Genomic DNA, 18,607 nt, shown 5'->3' with positions numbered 1-18,607 from the left:
TTGATTTAAACTTATCTATTAATTTAGACACCAATTTATCTTAATTAATAAATGTGCCATAATTTCTCTTTTCTTCTCAAAATTACACAACTCCGTGAAACTATCCAAAATTGACCTGGTCAACTTTGATAATTCTAATTGATGATTAAATCAATTAATTGAGACTATCTAGATGATTGGGGCATGGTGCAAAATGACCCTTGATGTTGTGTGAAAGTAAGTAAATGTCCATGTTTTTAATTTTGTAGTAAAATAGCATAATCATCTATTTAATATCACATATTACTAAATACACACTTTAACAAATTACTATTTTATTCTAAATATTTTAATATTATGGTATATGTATATTAGTTTTGTTTAATTGGTTTTTATTTTAAAGTTATTTTGATTTTTTTTCGTTTTTTATGGGTTGTTGAATGATATACTATACCACAAAATATATATACTGAGTTGAAAAATAATATACCATCAAAACTTACAAAATTATTACTCAAAAATGTATATACTATGCTAACAAAGTTATATACTACCATTAAAATATATATATCATGATACAAAATTATATACTACCACTATGTATAATAAAATAGAAATTAAATATCACAAAAAAAAAATTATATACCATACTACAAAAAACATATACATTAATTGAAAAATAATATACCAACAACCTATAAAAAACTTAAAAAATCAATATAACTTTAAAATAAAACTAATTAAACAAAACTAATATACATATACCACTATACTAAAGTCATACAATCCTAAATAAATAAATAAATTATAAAAAAAGGTAATTTAGATAATCAACAATGTAAAATGGTCATTTATCTACAATTTTAAAAATGAGGACATTAACTTCTTTATGGCTTTATGTTGGGTCATTTCCTATAATTTCTCTTTATCCAAGGTACAATGGGCCTATGAAATCAAGCTCCTATAAGTTATCATAAATCTAACAAATAAATTTACTAACTTATTAATTCCTCGTGACTCCGCTATAGACTCAGAATTGCACTCTTGAATTCATAGAACGCTTTATAACAAATATAGATACACTATTAATTATCCATTGTTACAACCATAATTGTCACTCAATCATCTATAGACAGTCTACAATGAGATATGACTAAAATACCGTTTTACCCCTCATTGCATTTTATCCTTAAAACACTTAGTTCATTGTAAATGATATTTCAGTAAACTAATTTAATTACTGAAATGAGATCTCTATCATTTAACACCTTGAACTAAACTAAAAGGAAACCATCGTTTCACTTCTTCATCAGAAGCTATATATGTTCATATCTATGATTAACATTCCCACTAAATTATACTACCGAGTTCCCAAGATGTAAGTATGGGCTAGTCCGTAGGGTAAGCTGGTAACGAACAAGTCAAAGAACTCAAATAATACAATCAGTTAGAATATAACCACTCGGAATTAAGATTGAATTGACCTATGGTCAACTATATGATATGACTAGAATAGATAATAACAGTATGTTTACTTATCTTATCAACTGTCAATATCGGTCCAATCCGATGTAACAAATACATCCGATCTTATCTACTTTGCTAATGTTCTGGAAAGAACATAACACTGTAATGTGTAAGTAGATCATATCGTAGATTGGAAAGACAGTGTAAATCCGGTGCACTGACTAATCTTAGGACTAACTTATTTTGAACATATAATCATATTTATATTCCACTGTGATTACGTCACAATAAATAAGATTAGCTATATGCTCAGGATTTAATAGAAGTTTATATTAAACAAATAATCATGAAAATAAAACATGTGAGCAAAGTGATTAACCAAGTAAAAAAAATTTGATTTTTATTCTTTTATTGATAATAAAATGAAATTACAAAGAATTTGGGTTTTAATTAGGACATAAAACCCCAACAACAAATACATACTGTCTTATAAAAAAAATTATGATTCTAACTTTATACGTGCTAAAAATATAAAAGGAATTCGACAATACTGTCATTGTTTTAGGAGAAATTTACCTTCTTTACTTTTTTTATAATTTAATTACAAAAATCTCCTACAAAATTTTATTTGCAAAAATACATCGCCATGTCATAAAAAAATACCAGATTCTAAAACTAATATACTTGAATTTGAAACTTTCCCGAAATCCCGTTTTTCTCGTTTTTTTGGGTTTAAAAAAGTAACATTTTAGTTACTTAAAATGTTAATAAGTAACAATTAGTTAATTTTTTCATGAAAAAAATTATTTTTATTGCATATTATTTTATATATTTTTTGGTTACCTCCAATACTTATTTTTTGAAACTTTTTTATCTGAAGACACTGATTAGTCATTTTGAAGTTATATTATGGTGTCTTATTAATTAAGATACTTTTACGTTGTCGATTAGTCATTTTTTAGAAACTAATGAGTTACAATAAAATATAACAAATTACTATATAGCTTATTATTAAAAGTTACTTTTAGTATACCGTAGAGTAATTTTTTTATATTCTATTTAAAACTTACCAAACAATATCCTACAGAATTTATTTTAAAAAAGTTACTTGGAATATTTTTAAATAAATTTAAGTTGTTTAGAATACAATATAGTATCTTTTAAATGTAAAATAAGAATACAAATTTTAGTATATTAAATTTTGATCAAGTTTAAAATTTAGTTACTTTTTGGTCAACACAATATAAAAAACAAACTAAAATGTTGCTTTTTATTCTGGTCATTTTCTCTGTCGAAGGGAAAAAACATATGCTTCCCACATATCAAAATGATGACCTTGAAGAGTAGGTCGCGATGGTACCACTTTTGAGCTCAATTGACTAGCGGTGTGGCCGGAAAAGATTTTTTAAATTAAAGATAAGAGAGAGTGTAAGAAATTAATAAAAAAAAGAGTATAGTGGAGAGAGAAAGGAGCCCCATACCATGAAAAAAAACAAAAAGCAAATAAAAAAAGTTAAAAAAAGCGGTATAAAAAATATGAAAAAAAGTAACTAATGAGTAACTTATTAATATTTTAAGTAACTAAAATGTTATTTTTTTAAACCCAGAAAAATAGAAAAACCAGGATTTCGGGAAAGTTTCAAATTCAGGTACTTTTAGAATCCAATATTTTTTGATGATGTGGCAATGTATTTTTGTAAATAAAGTTTTGTAGGTAATTTTTATAATTATTTTATATTATAACTATATAATTGTAAGAATCACTTGTTTTAGTGCATATATTATAGTCGTCTCCTATAGGTATTTTGCTAAAGGTGTATTGTGTTGTAATAGTTAGTGGCCCATCTAATTTAGGCTTGTGTAGTGTACTTGGATTGCGTTAGTATGCCCATACAAAAACTCTTGCAACTACCACTCATGAAGCCCAAAAGGCAAGCACTACTTAAGAGGCTCAAAATTTAGTCCCATTACTGAGGACACTGGGTTGGGTACAGTCATTCTCAGCCAGCGTTAATCTATTCTCTATTTTACGGGTAAATAGTATTGGCGGCCCGGTTTTATCATATCATTTATCATTTAGGTTTCAATATTATTTTTTAGCAATTAGTTCTCAATTTTTATATTTTGACTCAGATTGGTCACAAAGTTATATTTTATTAAATAAAACCTAATTTGTAGAGATAAAATAAAATTTTTAACAAAAAATAAATGTAGCACCATTTTTGTCATTTTTTTTTCAACCAAATTAATTAATTAATACCAAATGTATTATTTTAGTATATTGACTTAAATATTTTTATCAAATATTAAAATTTATTTTCTATTATCCTTTTAAAATATGTAATATCACTTATATATTAATTAGTTTATCATTTTTAATAAAAAAATTTAGGTATTTTAAATTTCAAAAGCAATAAATTTATTATAAGTGCTTCTATCTATAACATCATTTTTTTATCACTACACATATTTCTATTAAAGTTAAAAATTCTTTCCACATATATTAAAACAATGATGTTATAGATAGAAGCAACTTTAATAAATTTTATTAGGGGTGAGCATCTAAACCGACCGCACCACACTACACCGCAAACTGCGGTGTCAAAAGTGGAATAATTCGGTATGGTTTGTATCTTGGCTAAACCGCACGATGCGGTATGGTGCGCGGTTTGGCGGTGTGAAATTTTGGTTTGCACCACACCGAACCGTATACTTACAAATATGTTAAAAAAAAATTAAACTTTACATATATACTATTTTTTAGTAACCCAATCTAAAACAATGACTCGTGTACACCAGAATCAGAATGTACACATAATATATATACACATATTATAGTAATATGTCGGGATGAGTGTTAGGAGAGTTAGGCGAGCTCCCCATAACCCTTCTGGTTATGGGGTTGATAAATCTTTTTTTCCTTTTCGTTTTGGGTGTGATATTGATCCTATTCCTAAGTTTTCTAATAATCGATATTGGAGTTTCAAGACAGCACATAAAGTTTTCGTGTTTTCACTCACAGATGATGGCGGGGCTGTTCGATTGTGTGAAAGAACGAGGTTGTCAGGCTACGAGATTGTGGTGTCTTTAGATGGAGCAAGGTGGTTGATCGGTGAGATCCAGCGGTTAGTTTCTCTGAAGATTGATGATAGGGTGGGTTTCAAGAGCTCTTTTAGAAACAGTTCTATGACTGTTTTTGTTGAGTGTTTCAAGAACATTAGAGGTGTTTTCCTCAAAATGTCCACACTTAGAAACAGAATGGTCAGAAGCATCATTATTCCTGATGAAGGTTGGGAGTCTAGTTGGATGGAGATGGAAAAGTGCCTTATTGGGGTGGTTGGAAGACAGGAAAAGGAGTCAAGAAGGAAAAATTTTCCAGATCCTAGGATCTTGAAGCTTTCCTGGGCAGAAGTGGTGTCAGCGAAGGGTGAGGTTGATCGTAAGGACACTCTTAAGGATAATACTTCTCAGGCTATGTCGATGAGGAAAGGTTTCGCTGTGATGCTGATTCAATCTGGAAGTGCGACTGCTTGGGAGTTTGTTCTTAGTTATTTTCAAAAGCAGTTTGGGAATCAATTGGAATTGTCTTTCTTGTCTGATGATAGAGCAATTCTGTGGTGTCCCTTTGCCGATTTACAAAAAAATTTAATATCTAAAGGGGAGACTCTTGTCTCGAATAAGTGTTCGATCTCTATCTCTTCTTGGACATGGAAATCTCAATTGCTCGAGAAGAAGTTTATATGCTCTCAAGATTGGATTGGAGTGGATGGATTACCACTGAACTTATGGAATATACATGTTTTTAAGGTGATTGGGGATTTATGCGGGGGTTTGATGGAGGTGGATAATAGCACTTTAGATTTGGCAGATGTGTCATTCACCCGCTTGAAGGTAGTGGGTCAGCCGAAAGGTTTCATCCCGGAATTCATCTCTCTGCCTTATGATGGTATCTTCATATCCTTAAGAATTTTCAAAATTGGAAAGATGGGAAATTCTTCTGTTTCTTCAAGAAATGGTGGCAGGAAAATCTGGGTTAGGAAAAGAAGCCAGGAACGATGGTCAGAGTCAAAGAATCTTGAGCCGCCTAGGAAGAATCAAAAGGAGAGCTGTCCAGCTGAGGTCGCTGTGATCACTGGCGTTTCAGTTGGGTCGTCGGCGGTCAACCTTAGCAGGTTCCGTTCTCATGGCCTCATTAACGTGCCTACAGTTTTCCAGAATGATGTATGTGAATCTTCAGGGATCGTTTCCCTAAATTCTTGCTCCTCATTAAAGTCTATTTTCAAAAGACTTTTTTCAGACTTATCTTCTGTTGATAAGAATAAGGAGGGCACGTGTAGTTTTATTAAAGACACGCGGACTGTGCTGGGTTTTCAATTTGGCCTTTCTTTTGATGGATTGGGTTGGGCCTTGACTTTGGAAAAAGGGGCTGGTTCTTTTATAATTGATTTCTCCTATGTAAGGGCTCTCTTCAATCCAATTTTGATGGAATTTGTTATGGGATGCCGGCCCAAGAAGGATTTAAAAGCTAGTTGGTCCAAACCTCCTCGTAGGATTAGAAGCCCAAAGATCTGTGAGGCTTTCGGCAAGGGCAGAATCCTCCTTTGGACAGACCATTCATAAAAATTTTCAAGCCGTGGGGAGGTTTCTCTTCATCAGTCAACAGAGGAAGAGACAAGCAGCGAGCTATTTACTAAAAGTCTGAAAGTGTACTGTCGTAGGCCAAAAGATTCCTTTCCTGAGAGTTATTCTCTTTTAGAAGAACAGTTCGACACTGCGATGGCTACAGAACAAGTTTTGGAAGAAAATACTAGAAAGTTGTGGTGTGGAGATGATGAAGAGGAGGGTCTTGAGGTTAAACAGGTTCCTCGATTGGAGAAAGATGCCGTGGCTTCAGAGGAGATTTCTGTGGTTCAGGCAGATAGACCTCATGACTTTACAAGGTTGGCTTCGATGATGGAATCGTTTGGAATTTCATTACTTCCTAATTATGAAGGGGAGAAAGGGAACGGAAGTCTTTCCCCTTTGCCTAAAAAGAGTGCACGTGAACTAAAGAAACTTGAGTTTAATGTTAATTTTGTCAAGAAGAGTAACTTTGGGTGTCGGAAAGTTTCATGAAGATTTTATCATGGAATGTAAGGGGTAGTGGCAATAAAGAGAAGCGGAGGGCAATCAAAGAAACCATTTGCAAGGTGAATCCAGATCTTATTGTGCTTCAAGAGGTGAAAAGGGTTAAAATAGAGAGAAGTTTCATAGGGAGTATTTGGAGATCCAGATTTAAAGCTTGGATTTTTCAGCCGACAGTAGGAAGATCAGGGGGAACTTTAGTGGTCTGGGATACTCGTAGTGTATTTGTTTCGGATTCTTTGGTAGGGGAGTTCACCGTCTCCATTCGTATTGAAGCTGAGGGTAAGGACCCTTGGTGGTTTTCGGGTGTTTATGGGCTTGTGGTTTATGGTAATCGGGATAGTTTTTGGGATGAGTTAGCAGGTTTACATGTCATTTGTGGTAGTCATTGGTGCTTGGGGGGAGATTTTAATGTGGTAAGGAGGGGAGATGAGAAACTAAATAGCGTAACTAACACGCGAAGTATGAAGGATTTTGATTCGCTAATCAGAGAGATGAACTTGGTGGATCCTAAGCTCCATAATGGTTGTTTCACTTGGACTAATTTCAGACAGAAGCCTGTTTGTAGTAGGCTCGACAGATTTTTATTTTTCACCTTTATGGACAGAGTCTTATCCTTTCATTCGTCAGGAACTGTTGGTTCGTATTATCTCAGATCATTATCCTATTATTTTGGATTCTAACCCTTCTTCGTGGGGACCCAGCCCGTTCAGATTTGATAATTCCTGGCTTGAGCATAAAGACTTCAAGGCTCTTTGTCAGAAGTGGTGGAACTCGTCTCCGTTGATGGGGTGGGCGGGTTATGGTTTCATGGAAAAACTTTCTTTGGTTAAAGATAAAGTTAAGGGGTGGAGTAAGGAAGTTTTTAGGTCAAGATCTTTGCTCAAACAGTCCATGGAAAAAAGGATGTTCGAGTTGGATAGATTAGAGGAAGGTGGTCAGTGGAGTGATCAACTTCTTTTGGAGCGGAGGAAGATTAAGAAAGAATGGCAGCAAGTAGTCTTTGAAGAGGAGAGAGGAGTTTGGTTTAAGTCGAAATGTCAATGGGCAAAACAAGGAGATTCAAATACTAAGCTCTTCCATAGTATCCTTAGCGCTCGTAAAGCTAGGAATTTCATTTCAAGAATTGAACTTCAGGATGGGGCAATCCTTGACAAAGATGGGGACATTGAAAAGGCAATTGTAGATTTTTACTCCGCGTTGTATTCTGCGACTCATAGGAGGTGGCGTGGTGTGGAAGGTATTTCTTGGGAGCCTATTCCCTCTTTTTTGTCCCAACTCCTTGAGCGGCCTTTCTCCGAAGATGAAATTCGTCGTTCAGTTTTCGACTGTGATGGGTCTAAGGCTCCGGGTCCGGATGGTTTCTCCTTGGCTTTCTATCAGGATAATTGGGATACGGTTAAAAATGATCTCCAAGCAGTGTTCGATGGTTTTTTCAAGGATGGGGTTATTCATGGGAGGACCAATGAAACATACATTTGTCTAATTCCGAAGAAGCTGGATAGTTGTCGGGTTCGAGATTTCAGGCCAATCAGTTTGGTGACTAGTCTCTACAAAATTATTTCAAAGGTGCTGGCTGGTCGTCTCAAATGAGTTCTTTCTGATACAATAGCTGAGACTCAAGGAGCATTTGTAGAGGGTAGACTGATTTTGGATACAGTGCTGGTGGCTAATGAAGCAGTGGAGGAGTATCGGAGTAAAGGAAAGCAGGGGTGGGTTTTCAAAATTGATTTTGCTAAAGCTTACGATTGTGTAGATTGGGATTTCCTGGATTTCGTTCTGGAAAAGAAAGGTTTTGGTGGAGTTTGGAGGAAGTGGATGCGCGGGTGTTTGTCTTCTGCCTCTTTTTCTGTGTTCTTAAATGGGAGACCAAGAGGGAAATTTAAGGGTTCTAGAGGCCTTCGCCAAGGGGATTCCCTCTCACCTTTCCTGTTTACCTTGGTTGCTGATGTTTTGGGTAGGATGGTGGATAAGGCCAAGAGCGTATCGGCTTTACGAGGTTTCAAAGTTGGAAAAGATTTCGTGGAAGTCAGCCATCTTCAGTTCGCAGACGATACGATCTTTTTTGTGGAAGATAATGAGTCGCTGTCAGCTTTTTTGGATATTCTGAAAGCCTTTAGTGTGGTTTCTGGTCTTTTTATTAATTTGCATAAATTCCAATTGTTGGGGATTAATTTGGAGGAGGATTTAGTGGAACTTCGGGCAAGGGATATTGGGTGTGAGGTGGGTCAGTGGCCTATGAAGTACTTGGGTCTTCCTCTTGGGGCTTCCCCTCACAACAAAGGCTTTTGGGAGCCCGTGGTTTCTAGCTGTGCTAAGCGGTTGGATGGGTGGAAGTGTGCCTTCCTTTCTAGGGGAGGTAGATTGACACTCATTCAATCGATTCTTTCTTCTATACCGGTTTACTATTTGTCGCTGTTCCGTATTCCTAAAGGGGTGGTAGAAGTATTCGAAAAGTTGATGCGGGACTTTCTTTGGGAAGGAGCGGATCACACTAAGTCGGATCATTTGGTCTCTTGGAAAGATGTCTGTAAATCTAGGGACCACGGTGGCCTTGGTATTGGCAATCTGGAGGCAAGAAATAAGGCCCTGCTCATGAAGTGGTTGTGGCGCTTTCCGTTTGAGAAGAAAACTTTGTGGCATAGAGTGGTGCTGAGTAGGTACGGGGGAGATGGAGGGTTTTGGGACACGAGGAGAGGAGGGAGGCTGTCAGCTCGGGGTCCATGGAAAAATATTTCTTCTCTCTATGAGGATTATCTTAAGCTGGTTAGTTTCAGGGTGGGGAAAGGGGATCGTATTCGCTTCTGGGAAGACACGTGGATTAACGAGGCTCCTTTAAAGATTCAATTCCCAGATTTATTCTTGATTTCTACGTCCAGCAACTGTTTGGTTAAGGATGTGGTGGTTTTTGGGGGTGAGTCGGGCTTGGAAACTCAGGGTTGGGATTTGCGCTTTAGAAGGAATTTGTTCGTTAGGGAGGTCACCAGTCTTACTGAGTTATTACTTTTGTTAGAAAGGGTGGCTTTGCCGACAATTCTGGACGATCGGAGGGCTTGGACACCTGACGTTAATGAAGTCTTCTCTTGCAGGTCGGCCTTTTGGAGGCTTAGTTATGCTCAGTTGGGTTCAGTTCGGGAGTGGGCAAAACCTTTGTGGAAAAGTGACTCTCCCTCTAAAGTTAAAGTGTTTGGTTGGTTGATTTTCAATGATAAACTAAATACCCACGACAATTTGCAACGAAGGAGACCTTACCATTGTTTGTCCCCTGGGTGGTGTGTTTGTTGTAAGCAGGCAGGGGAATCCACTAGCCATTTATTTTTGTAGTGTCTTCTTTCTAGAGAGGTGTGGGGTAAAATCCTCGATGAGTTTGGTATTCTTTGGTGTATGCCCTCTAACTGTTCTCAATTGTTTCTAACAAGATTTGGGGGCGGAAAACAGATTTCTTGTCTTTGGCAAACTACCGTTTTGGCAACTTTTTGGGCATTATGGCTAGAAAGAAATAACAGACGTTTCGAAGATATTTCCAACTCAGCAGGGATTATTTGGGAAAAGATAAAATTTTGGGTGGCTACTTGGGTGTATAGAAACAAATGTTTTGCTGGAGTCGCTTTCTCGGACCTTATTAGGGATTGGGGCAATTTTTGGATTTAACTTTTCAGAGTGGGGTATGTTGTGGGGTTTTCTTTTTATTAATCCTATTTGTAACCACGGTTTTCCTCCGCCATAAGTGAGGGCTCTCAATTTTATTGGGAGGAGGTCAATTACTGACCTCTATCTCTTTTTCAAAAAAAGTAACCCAATCTAAAACTAGGAACCCACTTAAATTAGGAGTTCACTTAAATTAGGGTATAACCTTATTTTCTAACACATCATACACGATAACAACTCCTTCATCTCTCATCTCATTTGTGCCTCCTTCCTATCACCTCTCTATCTCACACATTTTTTAACACACTTACACCGTGGAAAACCACTCAAACCACACCGCAAAAAATGGTTTGGTTTGGTCGGTTTGGTGCAATAAAATCACACCGCACGGTGTGTTCTAGCTACTACACATCATTTGTGGCGTAGTGTATTAAAAAGTGTTCAAACCGCCCAATCCACACCGTGCACACCCCTAAATTTTATGCTTCCAAAATTTAAAATATGTAAATTTTTTTATTATTATTTCTTAATATTTCAAGAAAATATTTAAATCAATTAATAAAATAGTATATTTGGTAATAATTAATTAATTAAAATATTTATAGAGAGAAAAAATAGGTGTTGTGTTTTTTTTTGTTAAAAAAATTAGAATTTATTTCATAGCAGAAAAATAAAGATAAAAAATATAATTCCTACAAAATAAAAATGAGGTAGTTGACTGATACTAGTGGTAAAGTTGGGACCCAAATGCTAGACCATTTTGAAAACGACGTGATACCAGACCTCTGCTGAGAATTTATGAAGCTCCTTTGCCTTGTTGCTTCTATCCATTTTTTTCTTCACCCCTTAATTTGTTAATTAATTATAAAAGTTTGTTTATAATTAATTAATAAAAAGGGCAAGGCGGGAACTAATTAAAGTGAAAACCGATGAAAGTGCTTCAGATTTTTTTGTGTATTGGGAGGAGAGCCGTTACACGCTTTCTGGGACCCAATTATTATTATTATTATTATGGTTTTGCTATACAGCTTACATACATGCATATTCTTTTGAATTTTGTTGTTTTTTTTTGCTTGAATTTCCTTTCCTTAAGACAAAATTACCTTTCGGCGGTAGATTTAGATTTAGACTTTCGTTTCATGTGTAATTGGAATCATCCTTTACTGGAGTAGAGTTCAATAAGAACTATATCCTTTACTGTGTCTAATCATCAATTTATAAACCTAACATTTCGTGCCATAAATGGAAACTTGATGCCGAGGTAAGGTTCATTCAATAAGCACCCAATAAATAACCTAATAAATATAGTATTTAATGCTGTATCATTATTTGTATGTGGTTTTCTTAACAATGCTCTATGAAAAAAAAAGTGCAGAATAGACAACCAAAAATTTAACCGATAATTTGGATGATTTTCCACCAAATTTCAATGCTTTTAAGAATATTTTTTAACATTTTTTTCGAAGAGTGTATATAACTCTAAAGAATGGCTAATAGCTCATTTTTGTAGTCCATCAATGTTATTGTTTTGTTTTTGTCTGAAAAAAATAAAATAGTTAACAGTAATGTAAATTATTGTGAGGAAAAAATCCGCAATTGGTTCCGACATATGACCAGAACTAAAGTCAAAAAAGAAGAAAGAAAGTGAGCATGCGAATCATTGGACTTCGTCTCCAGCGCTCCCTCTGTTCCCACTTTCCCCCAAACCGTTACCAGTTAGAACTCACTCTTACCTAGCTCACTCTCAAACTGAGTTCATTCATTGTAACAGCAATGTCAAGTTTCACTTCACTCTCACTACTCTTCCTAAACTTTCTCATAACACTACTTCTTCCTCTTCCCTTTTCTCATGGAGATTCTCACTACTTCCAAATATCCCCAACACCCTCTTCTTCAGGTCACATTTTCTGTTTGTTTCTCAGGATTGTTATATATATATATATTTTCTTTCTAATGGCTTGATATTTTCGCGGCTGATTTTGTGTGTAATGTGTTTAGGTTGGGAATCAGAGAAGTTGTGGGGAAACCCCACAATATCGTTTGTGGAGGGACCCTTTGTGCCTCCTGTGGAGGAGTACTCGTCGGTTGTCTTAGCCGCTGAGCGAACTCGCCGGAAAGATCCTCTTGATGGGTTCAAGTTGTACACTAGAGGGTGGAATATTAGTGAACACCATTACTGGGCTGTAAGTACATTACACACAAACAAACACCACTCTCTAATAAAATGTCATCGTCGTTTTCTTCATGTTTGACAATCTTTTGTCGTTTTCTGCTACAGCTCGACTTAATTTTTAATTAATAGACCAACTTTAAAATAATTAATTAAATAAATAAGAGCACGATTTTGTTATTGATTGAGTTGTAGTTTTGTTTAGTTCTTGCATTACTTTTGAGTTTGCACCAGAAGATGCCAAGATATTATCACTTAGATTACAGAACATGTTGTTTTGGATGTAAAAGGATGATGCATTATGCTTTGCAAGCTCCAATGATGCTAATCAACTTACTTTTCTATACGTTCTTTACTTAAATGTTAGTTATGGAACATCTTGGAATTTATTCCAACAAAATTATGTTGAGATCTGATTAGTATAATAGTATGATATTTTGGTGCTGTTTGGTAATTATTAAAAAAGCAGTTTTAAATTTAATTAATTAAAAAATTGACAATTAAACATAAAACCGTGTTTGGTAACTCTATTTTTATTTTTTTAAATTTTAAACAAAATTTATTAAATTTTGAAAATAGAAAATTATCATTTTCAAAATTTTTTTAAATTATTTTAAATTTTTAGTTTTTTTTTTTCTTCTTCAAATCACCACCTCATTTTATATTGCTAAATAAAACATAAAAATAAAAATTATTAAACGCATTTATTATTTTTTATTTTTAAAAACAAAAAACAAAAATAGTTATCAAACATATTTTTATTTTTTTAAAATAAAAAACAAAAATAAAAATAATATTTCCATTTTTGTGTTTAAAAAATTAAAAAACAAAAATTTTACCAAACAACCTATGATACTAAATCCTTTAATTAGTAGAAACAAGGGATAGGAAAGGAGTTATTGATGGTATGCAAATTTTCTTCGGGGCTTTCCCATTGTGGGTTTTGTTTGTTTAAAATTACTTGAAAATTTCCCAAGTTATTAATCCATTTTACCTTCTTGTAATAACATTTTAACTGATGTTCGGCTTACAATTTTGGCTATTTTTTTCTTCGTGTACTTTCCTTCTTGTATCTAAATCTTCTTTGCATATCCAGTCTGTAGGTTACACTGCAGTCCCATTGTTTGCCATTGCTGCCATCTGGTTTTTGGGCTTTGGATTGTGCTTATCTATCATCCTTCTATGTTACTTTTGTTGTCAGCAAAGACGACCTTATGGCTATTCTCGGACAGCTTATGCTCTTTCTATTATATTCCTTGCACTCTTTACCATCTTAGCAATGTACATCTCTCTCTCTCTCTGCTCTCTCCATCTTTTCCACTAAGTTCTCTGGGGTTGATTTGTTGATGTGTTCATGTTGTCATTTGCAGCATAGGATGTGTTGTGTTATACTCTGGCCAAGAGAAGTTTCATCATAGTACAACTAGTACATTGGAGTATGTCGGAAATCAGGCTGATTTTACAGTAGGGAAACTAAGGAATGTCTCTGATTATTTTTCTGCAGCTAAGCAGCTTGGAGTGGATCAAGTTTTTCTGCCATCTAATGTTCAGTCCGACATTGACCAAATTGAAACGAAGATCAATTCTTCTGCAAGTAACCTTGCAGACATGACAAGAAAAAAATCAGAAGACATAAAGGATCTCTTAGATTCTGTGTATGTGAAAGATTATGGAGTTTCTATTACTTGTTTCTTTGCAATGTTTACCTCATGTTGACAACGAAATCAATATGTTTATACTCATTCAGGAGATTGGCGCTCATCGTAGTCGCTGCAATCATGCTTGTCTTGACATTTCTAGGACTCTGTAAGAACCTTTGATATTCCTGAGTTGTTTCAGTTTCCAGGTTATTATAACATTTTAGCACTGTTTTCTCATTTCTGTTTTTTTTTTCCTCCAGTATTTTCAATTTTTGGGATGCAACTTCTCGTGTACATGTGAGATGCCAGTACTCTTACATTCCTTTCTATATTCACCTACATTCTCACGGTATTGATTCACACCACCATATGTTGCAGCCTTGTGATCACCGGGTGGATACTAGTCACTGGAACCTTCATTCTGTGTGGAACATTCCTCCTCCTCCACAAGTAAGTCTATTTATCTGATGTAACTAAAATTTGTCTTTAGTTTTTGTAACTTGAGTTTCGATTGAGTTATATGCAAAGCTTCAAGTTCATATTGTATCTCCTTTCATAACACATAACATAAATATGCATACTAGTGTGGCTGCGGATACATGTGTTGCCATGAACGAGTGGTCGGTGAACCCCACAGCTCACACAGCCTTAGATGAAATCCTGCCCTGTGTGGACAAGGCAACAGCTCAAGAAACATCACTGAAAAGCAAAGAAGTCACTTGTCAACTCGTTGATTTGATCAACGAGGTTCTCACCAATGTGTCGAACATAAACTTCGCGCCAAACTTCGTTCCTCTTTACTTCAACCAGTCTGGTCCATTGGTGCCACTCCTCTGCAACCCCTTCCACCATGACCTCTCTGATCGAACTTGCACCGCTGGTGAGGTGGACTTGAACAACGCCACTCAGGTAAAAGCTCAAAGTATTTATTTAGTAGTACACAAAAACACTAACAAGAGGTAACACATTTTTCTCAGGTCTAGCTTAACTAAATATCTATAGTAGGCAAAATTAATGAAGCGAAAAAATGGAGAAAATACACTTATCAAGGAGGACTAACATAGCATTTTCTATTCATGCTATGTTTGTTAAAGAATATTATATTTCAATGGAATAATAAAAACTAAATTTGCAACTCAATACAAATATACAATTGGACAATAGGATTGATAAAATAAAGTTACAACTCTAATGCACAAAATATAAGTACAATAGATATACGAAGAACTAGAAGAGAAATGGATTACAAACTCAAGACAATAACAATACAAATAAAATAAGAACAAAGAAGAACCAGAGAAAAATATGATGAACACTCCAACACTCACACCATAGTAGCGGGGATCACTAGACTTGAACAAGTTTCGAAATTTTTGTCCAAAAACTTATTTCTCTCTATTCTCGTAGCACTAAGGGACTCTCAAGTTTAGGAAATAGCCATATGAAATTATCAATCCTTATTGTTTTTCAGCCAAGTGCTAAAATTGATGAAAAACTCCTATTCACAAGTAACCAAATAGTCTATTATAAAGTTATGAGACCATTTGAATTTCAAATTCCATCAACCCCTTAGCTGTTACCAATGTTTAATTGAGTGTTTATGGAATTAAAATAAAGATTTTGGAGTTACTTAGCTATTGAAAATGTTCAATTTGATCAAAGAGCAAAATTGGATTTGGCTGTCAGCCCCTCAGACTGCAGCCTTGGATATTCCAGGCTGCGGCCATGAGCTTCTGTCTCTGCTCTAGATCACGGCCTGGAGGTTGTTGAAACCTCCCAATTTTGCACATTTTCTCAAAACGCCCCAATATATTTCCCACATGATTTTGTAACCTCTATATACCTAATGAAAGTTAAAAACATATCTTCAACAACCATACAATATTATAACTTTATGAAATTCAATATTTGAAATGTGTAACTCTCAATCTACACTTTATTGAATAATTTTTTGGAAGTTACAAATTAGTAACTGATTTTGTAACTCCAAAAATATGTTACACAATTGAACATCTCCGCTTGTACAATTTTATAACTCTTAATATTATGTTATAATATCTGAGAAACACATTTTGTTACATTATTTAATTATATTATATAAAATAATATAACAAATGTTTTGTGTTTTGTATATTTTTATAGGTGTGGGCGAATTATGTTTGCCAAGTTTCAGGGAGCGGGACATGCACGACGACAGGTCGTTTGACGCCAACGTTCTATGACCAAATGAGTAGTGGAATAATCATGAGTATTGCCCTGAACAGCTACGGTCCTTTCCTTACGGATCTACAAGACTGCACCTTCGTGAGAGAGACTTTCAGCGACATATATTCGGATCACTGCCCATCTCTACGACGATACACCAAATGGATATACATTGGTTTGGTCATGGTTTCTACTGCAGTTATGTTGTCGCTCGTCTTCTGGGTCATCTACGGTAGAGAACGCCGTCAACGTCTTTACGGCACACATTCAACGGCTGATGATCAATCAAGTTACCACCCCCGTGTGGAAATAGAAAAAGATTGACCTTTACAAAATGTGCTTTTTTTTTTCTTTTTCTTTCTAGACTGATTCTTGGCACTGTTTTTATCTCTTTTAAAAAAAAATCTGGGCTTCTCACGTTAGTGTAATATGTATGATAAAATGTCATCTTTTGTCTATTGTTTAGATTGTCTAGTTATGACATGAGAGAGTTAGTTGAATGTTTTTTTTTTCCTTGAAATTATTTAGTTAGTTGGTTACTTGCAAATTTCAAATCAAATGGCATGCATGCGTTCATGGATATGTGAATGTAGACACTAGATTAATGAATTGTGTCAATGGTGGTGTGAATTGTTAGATCTACACATATTTAATGCAAGTAAGGTCTAAGAAATTATGAAAATCAAACAACGTGGCAGAAGAGCTTAAATTAAAGAAAGCATTTTGTTGTGCTTCCAAAATCCAAAACATGTCGCTAGGTGGCAGTCAATTGGTCACTCTAAATACAGCCATGTCATGTGAGAATTAAGTACCAACTTTTAAAGAGCCCTCCAACGTTTTGGGCTATATCTTATCCAACATGTTAACAAGCATCATAACCCTGTTTTATTTATTAAATTTATACAACTGCTTCATTTTCTTAATCAATGCAAATATATTATACTTATTTTTTCTTGTACGATACGCAATTATAATGACAATATATATATATTTAAAATTTTCCGTTGAGCACCTTATCGCTTTAAAATCAAACTTTTTGTTCAAAATTATACATACAATAAACATCTATATAAAAATACTCCATATAAAAATAATTTCTCTTTTATTATAAAAAAATTTAGTATCAATTTGAGCTAGTTATAAATAAGAATATCTTTTAAAATATAATTAGTTATACATTTTTTAAGTCTCGCATTGAGAAAATATGCATCTATATAGTAATAATTATATATACAATCAAATATATATATATATATATTATGTTATTTATTTGTACACAAATAAGAAAATCAAGGATTTATTTTACATTTGAATTACTAAAGTTACCTTTAAATATGTAATAATTATTAGGGAGCTTTATTGTTATTGTTGTTAAAGTTGATACTTTTAGGTGTTTGAAATTTTTTTGTACCAATACCTCTATTCAGTTATAATATCTCAATTAGAATAAAATTAGTATGGTCCCAAATCTATTATTATATAGAAGTTTTACTTTGTAGATATATATTTATACACTAGGTAAATTTACTTAGCTTTATTTGAAAATTTTATTTTTATTATATTTTTTAATTATCATATAAATTTTAAATAAATAAACAATATCATTAATAATAAAATAATATGTTTAAAACACTGATTGAAATTTATGACTAAAATATTAAGACTATTGTACAGAAAACGAAAAGGAAAACGAAAATTAAAATTTTTAGTTTTTGTTTTCATGTTCAACATATAAGCCTCTCTACATGAACTTTTATATAAATATATATATATATATATATATATACAAATTCTATGTGTTGACTAGCTTTTCAACTAACAACTAATTAAACTAAAATTTAAAACACATGATTTTTACATGTTCTCTAGGAGTTTTAGGCAGCGTATATGCTCACTTTGAAGATAAGAATTGGATCCTTTATAATGTTTGTCCTAACCCTATTTATAGGCTGCTGGGGCAATTAAGCTCACTAATTGGAGTTGATTATAATTATTCTCCCTTAATGAGGATTTATTACATGATAAATGAACATTCACGTAGTAAATGAGCTGATGGGCTCTAGCGTATCTTGGTTGGCCCATTGTGAGGAATGTCATCTCACTATTTTGTCAGGGGAAACGCCTCTAACATTGTTAGGTGGTAGCTGCACATTTTCCCAATTTGACCCCTGTATTTTGCCCCAATTCATAAAAAAATAATTGATAAAATCAAGGGTATTTTAGATATATTGAAAATTTGTTTGACCAAAATCGGGTTCAGGGTATCATTTTGTTTCATTTTGCAAAACACATGGTCCGTTTTGTCATCTAACAAAACACATGGGCCGATTGAGTATTTGGGCAAAACACAGGGGTCAAACTGGTATTTTTCATT

The 18,607-nt window shown here is 34.1% G+C and overlaps 1 protein-coding gene across 2 annotated transcripts; it reads left to right on the top strand.

Moving 5' to 3' along the window:
- Positions 1 to 11,625: 11,625 nt before the first annotated feature.
- LOC133804488 (uncharacterized) lies at positions 11,626 to 16,711 on the top strand. 2 transcript variants are annotated; one of them, XM_062242645.1, is made up of 9 exons: positions 11,626 to 12,115; positions 12,217 to 12,401; positions 13,590 to 13,669; positions 13,759 to 14,043; positions 14,136 to 14,194; positions 14,289 to 14,325; positions 14,407 to 14,478; positions 14,613 to 14,937; positions 16,171 to 16,711. In XM_062242645.1, exons 1-9 carry the CDS (start codon positions 11,992 to 11,994, stop codon positions 16,555 to 16,557), a joined length of 1,554 nt encoding a protein of 517 aa, XP_062098629.1. In that variant the 5' UTR covers positions 11,626 to 11,991; the 3' UTR covers positions 16,558 to 16,711. The 2 variants fall into 2 exon arrangements, with proteins under 2 accessions (XP_062098629.1, XP_062098628.1); XM_062242644.1 differs by having other exon boundaries at positions 11,637 to 12,115; positions 13,485 to 13,669.
- The last annotated feature ends 1,896 nt before the right edge of the window (positions 16,712 to 18,607 follow it).

Source organism: Humulus lupulus, chromosome X, assembly GCF_963169125.1.
Source record: "Humulus lupulus chromosome X, drHumLupu1.1, whole genome shotgun sequence".
Lineage (NCBI taxonomy): Eukaryota > Viridiplantae > Streptophyta > Magnoliopsida > Rosales > Cannabaceae > Humulus > Humulus lupulus.
Note: the sequence above shows the minus strand (reverse complement) of the source record. Positions and strands in the feature narration are given on the sequence as shown.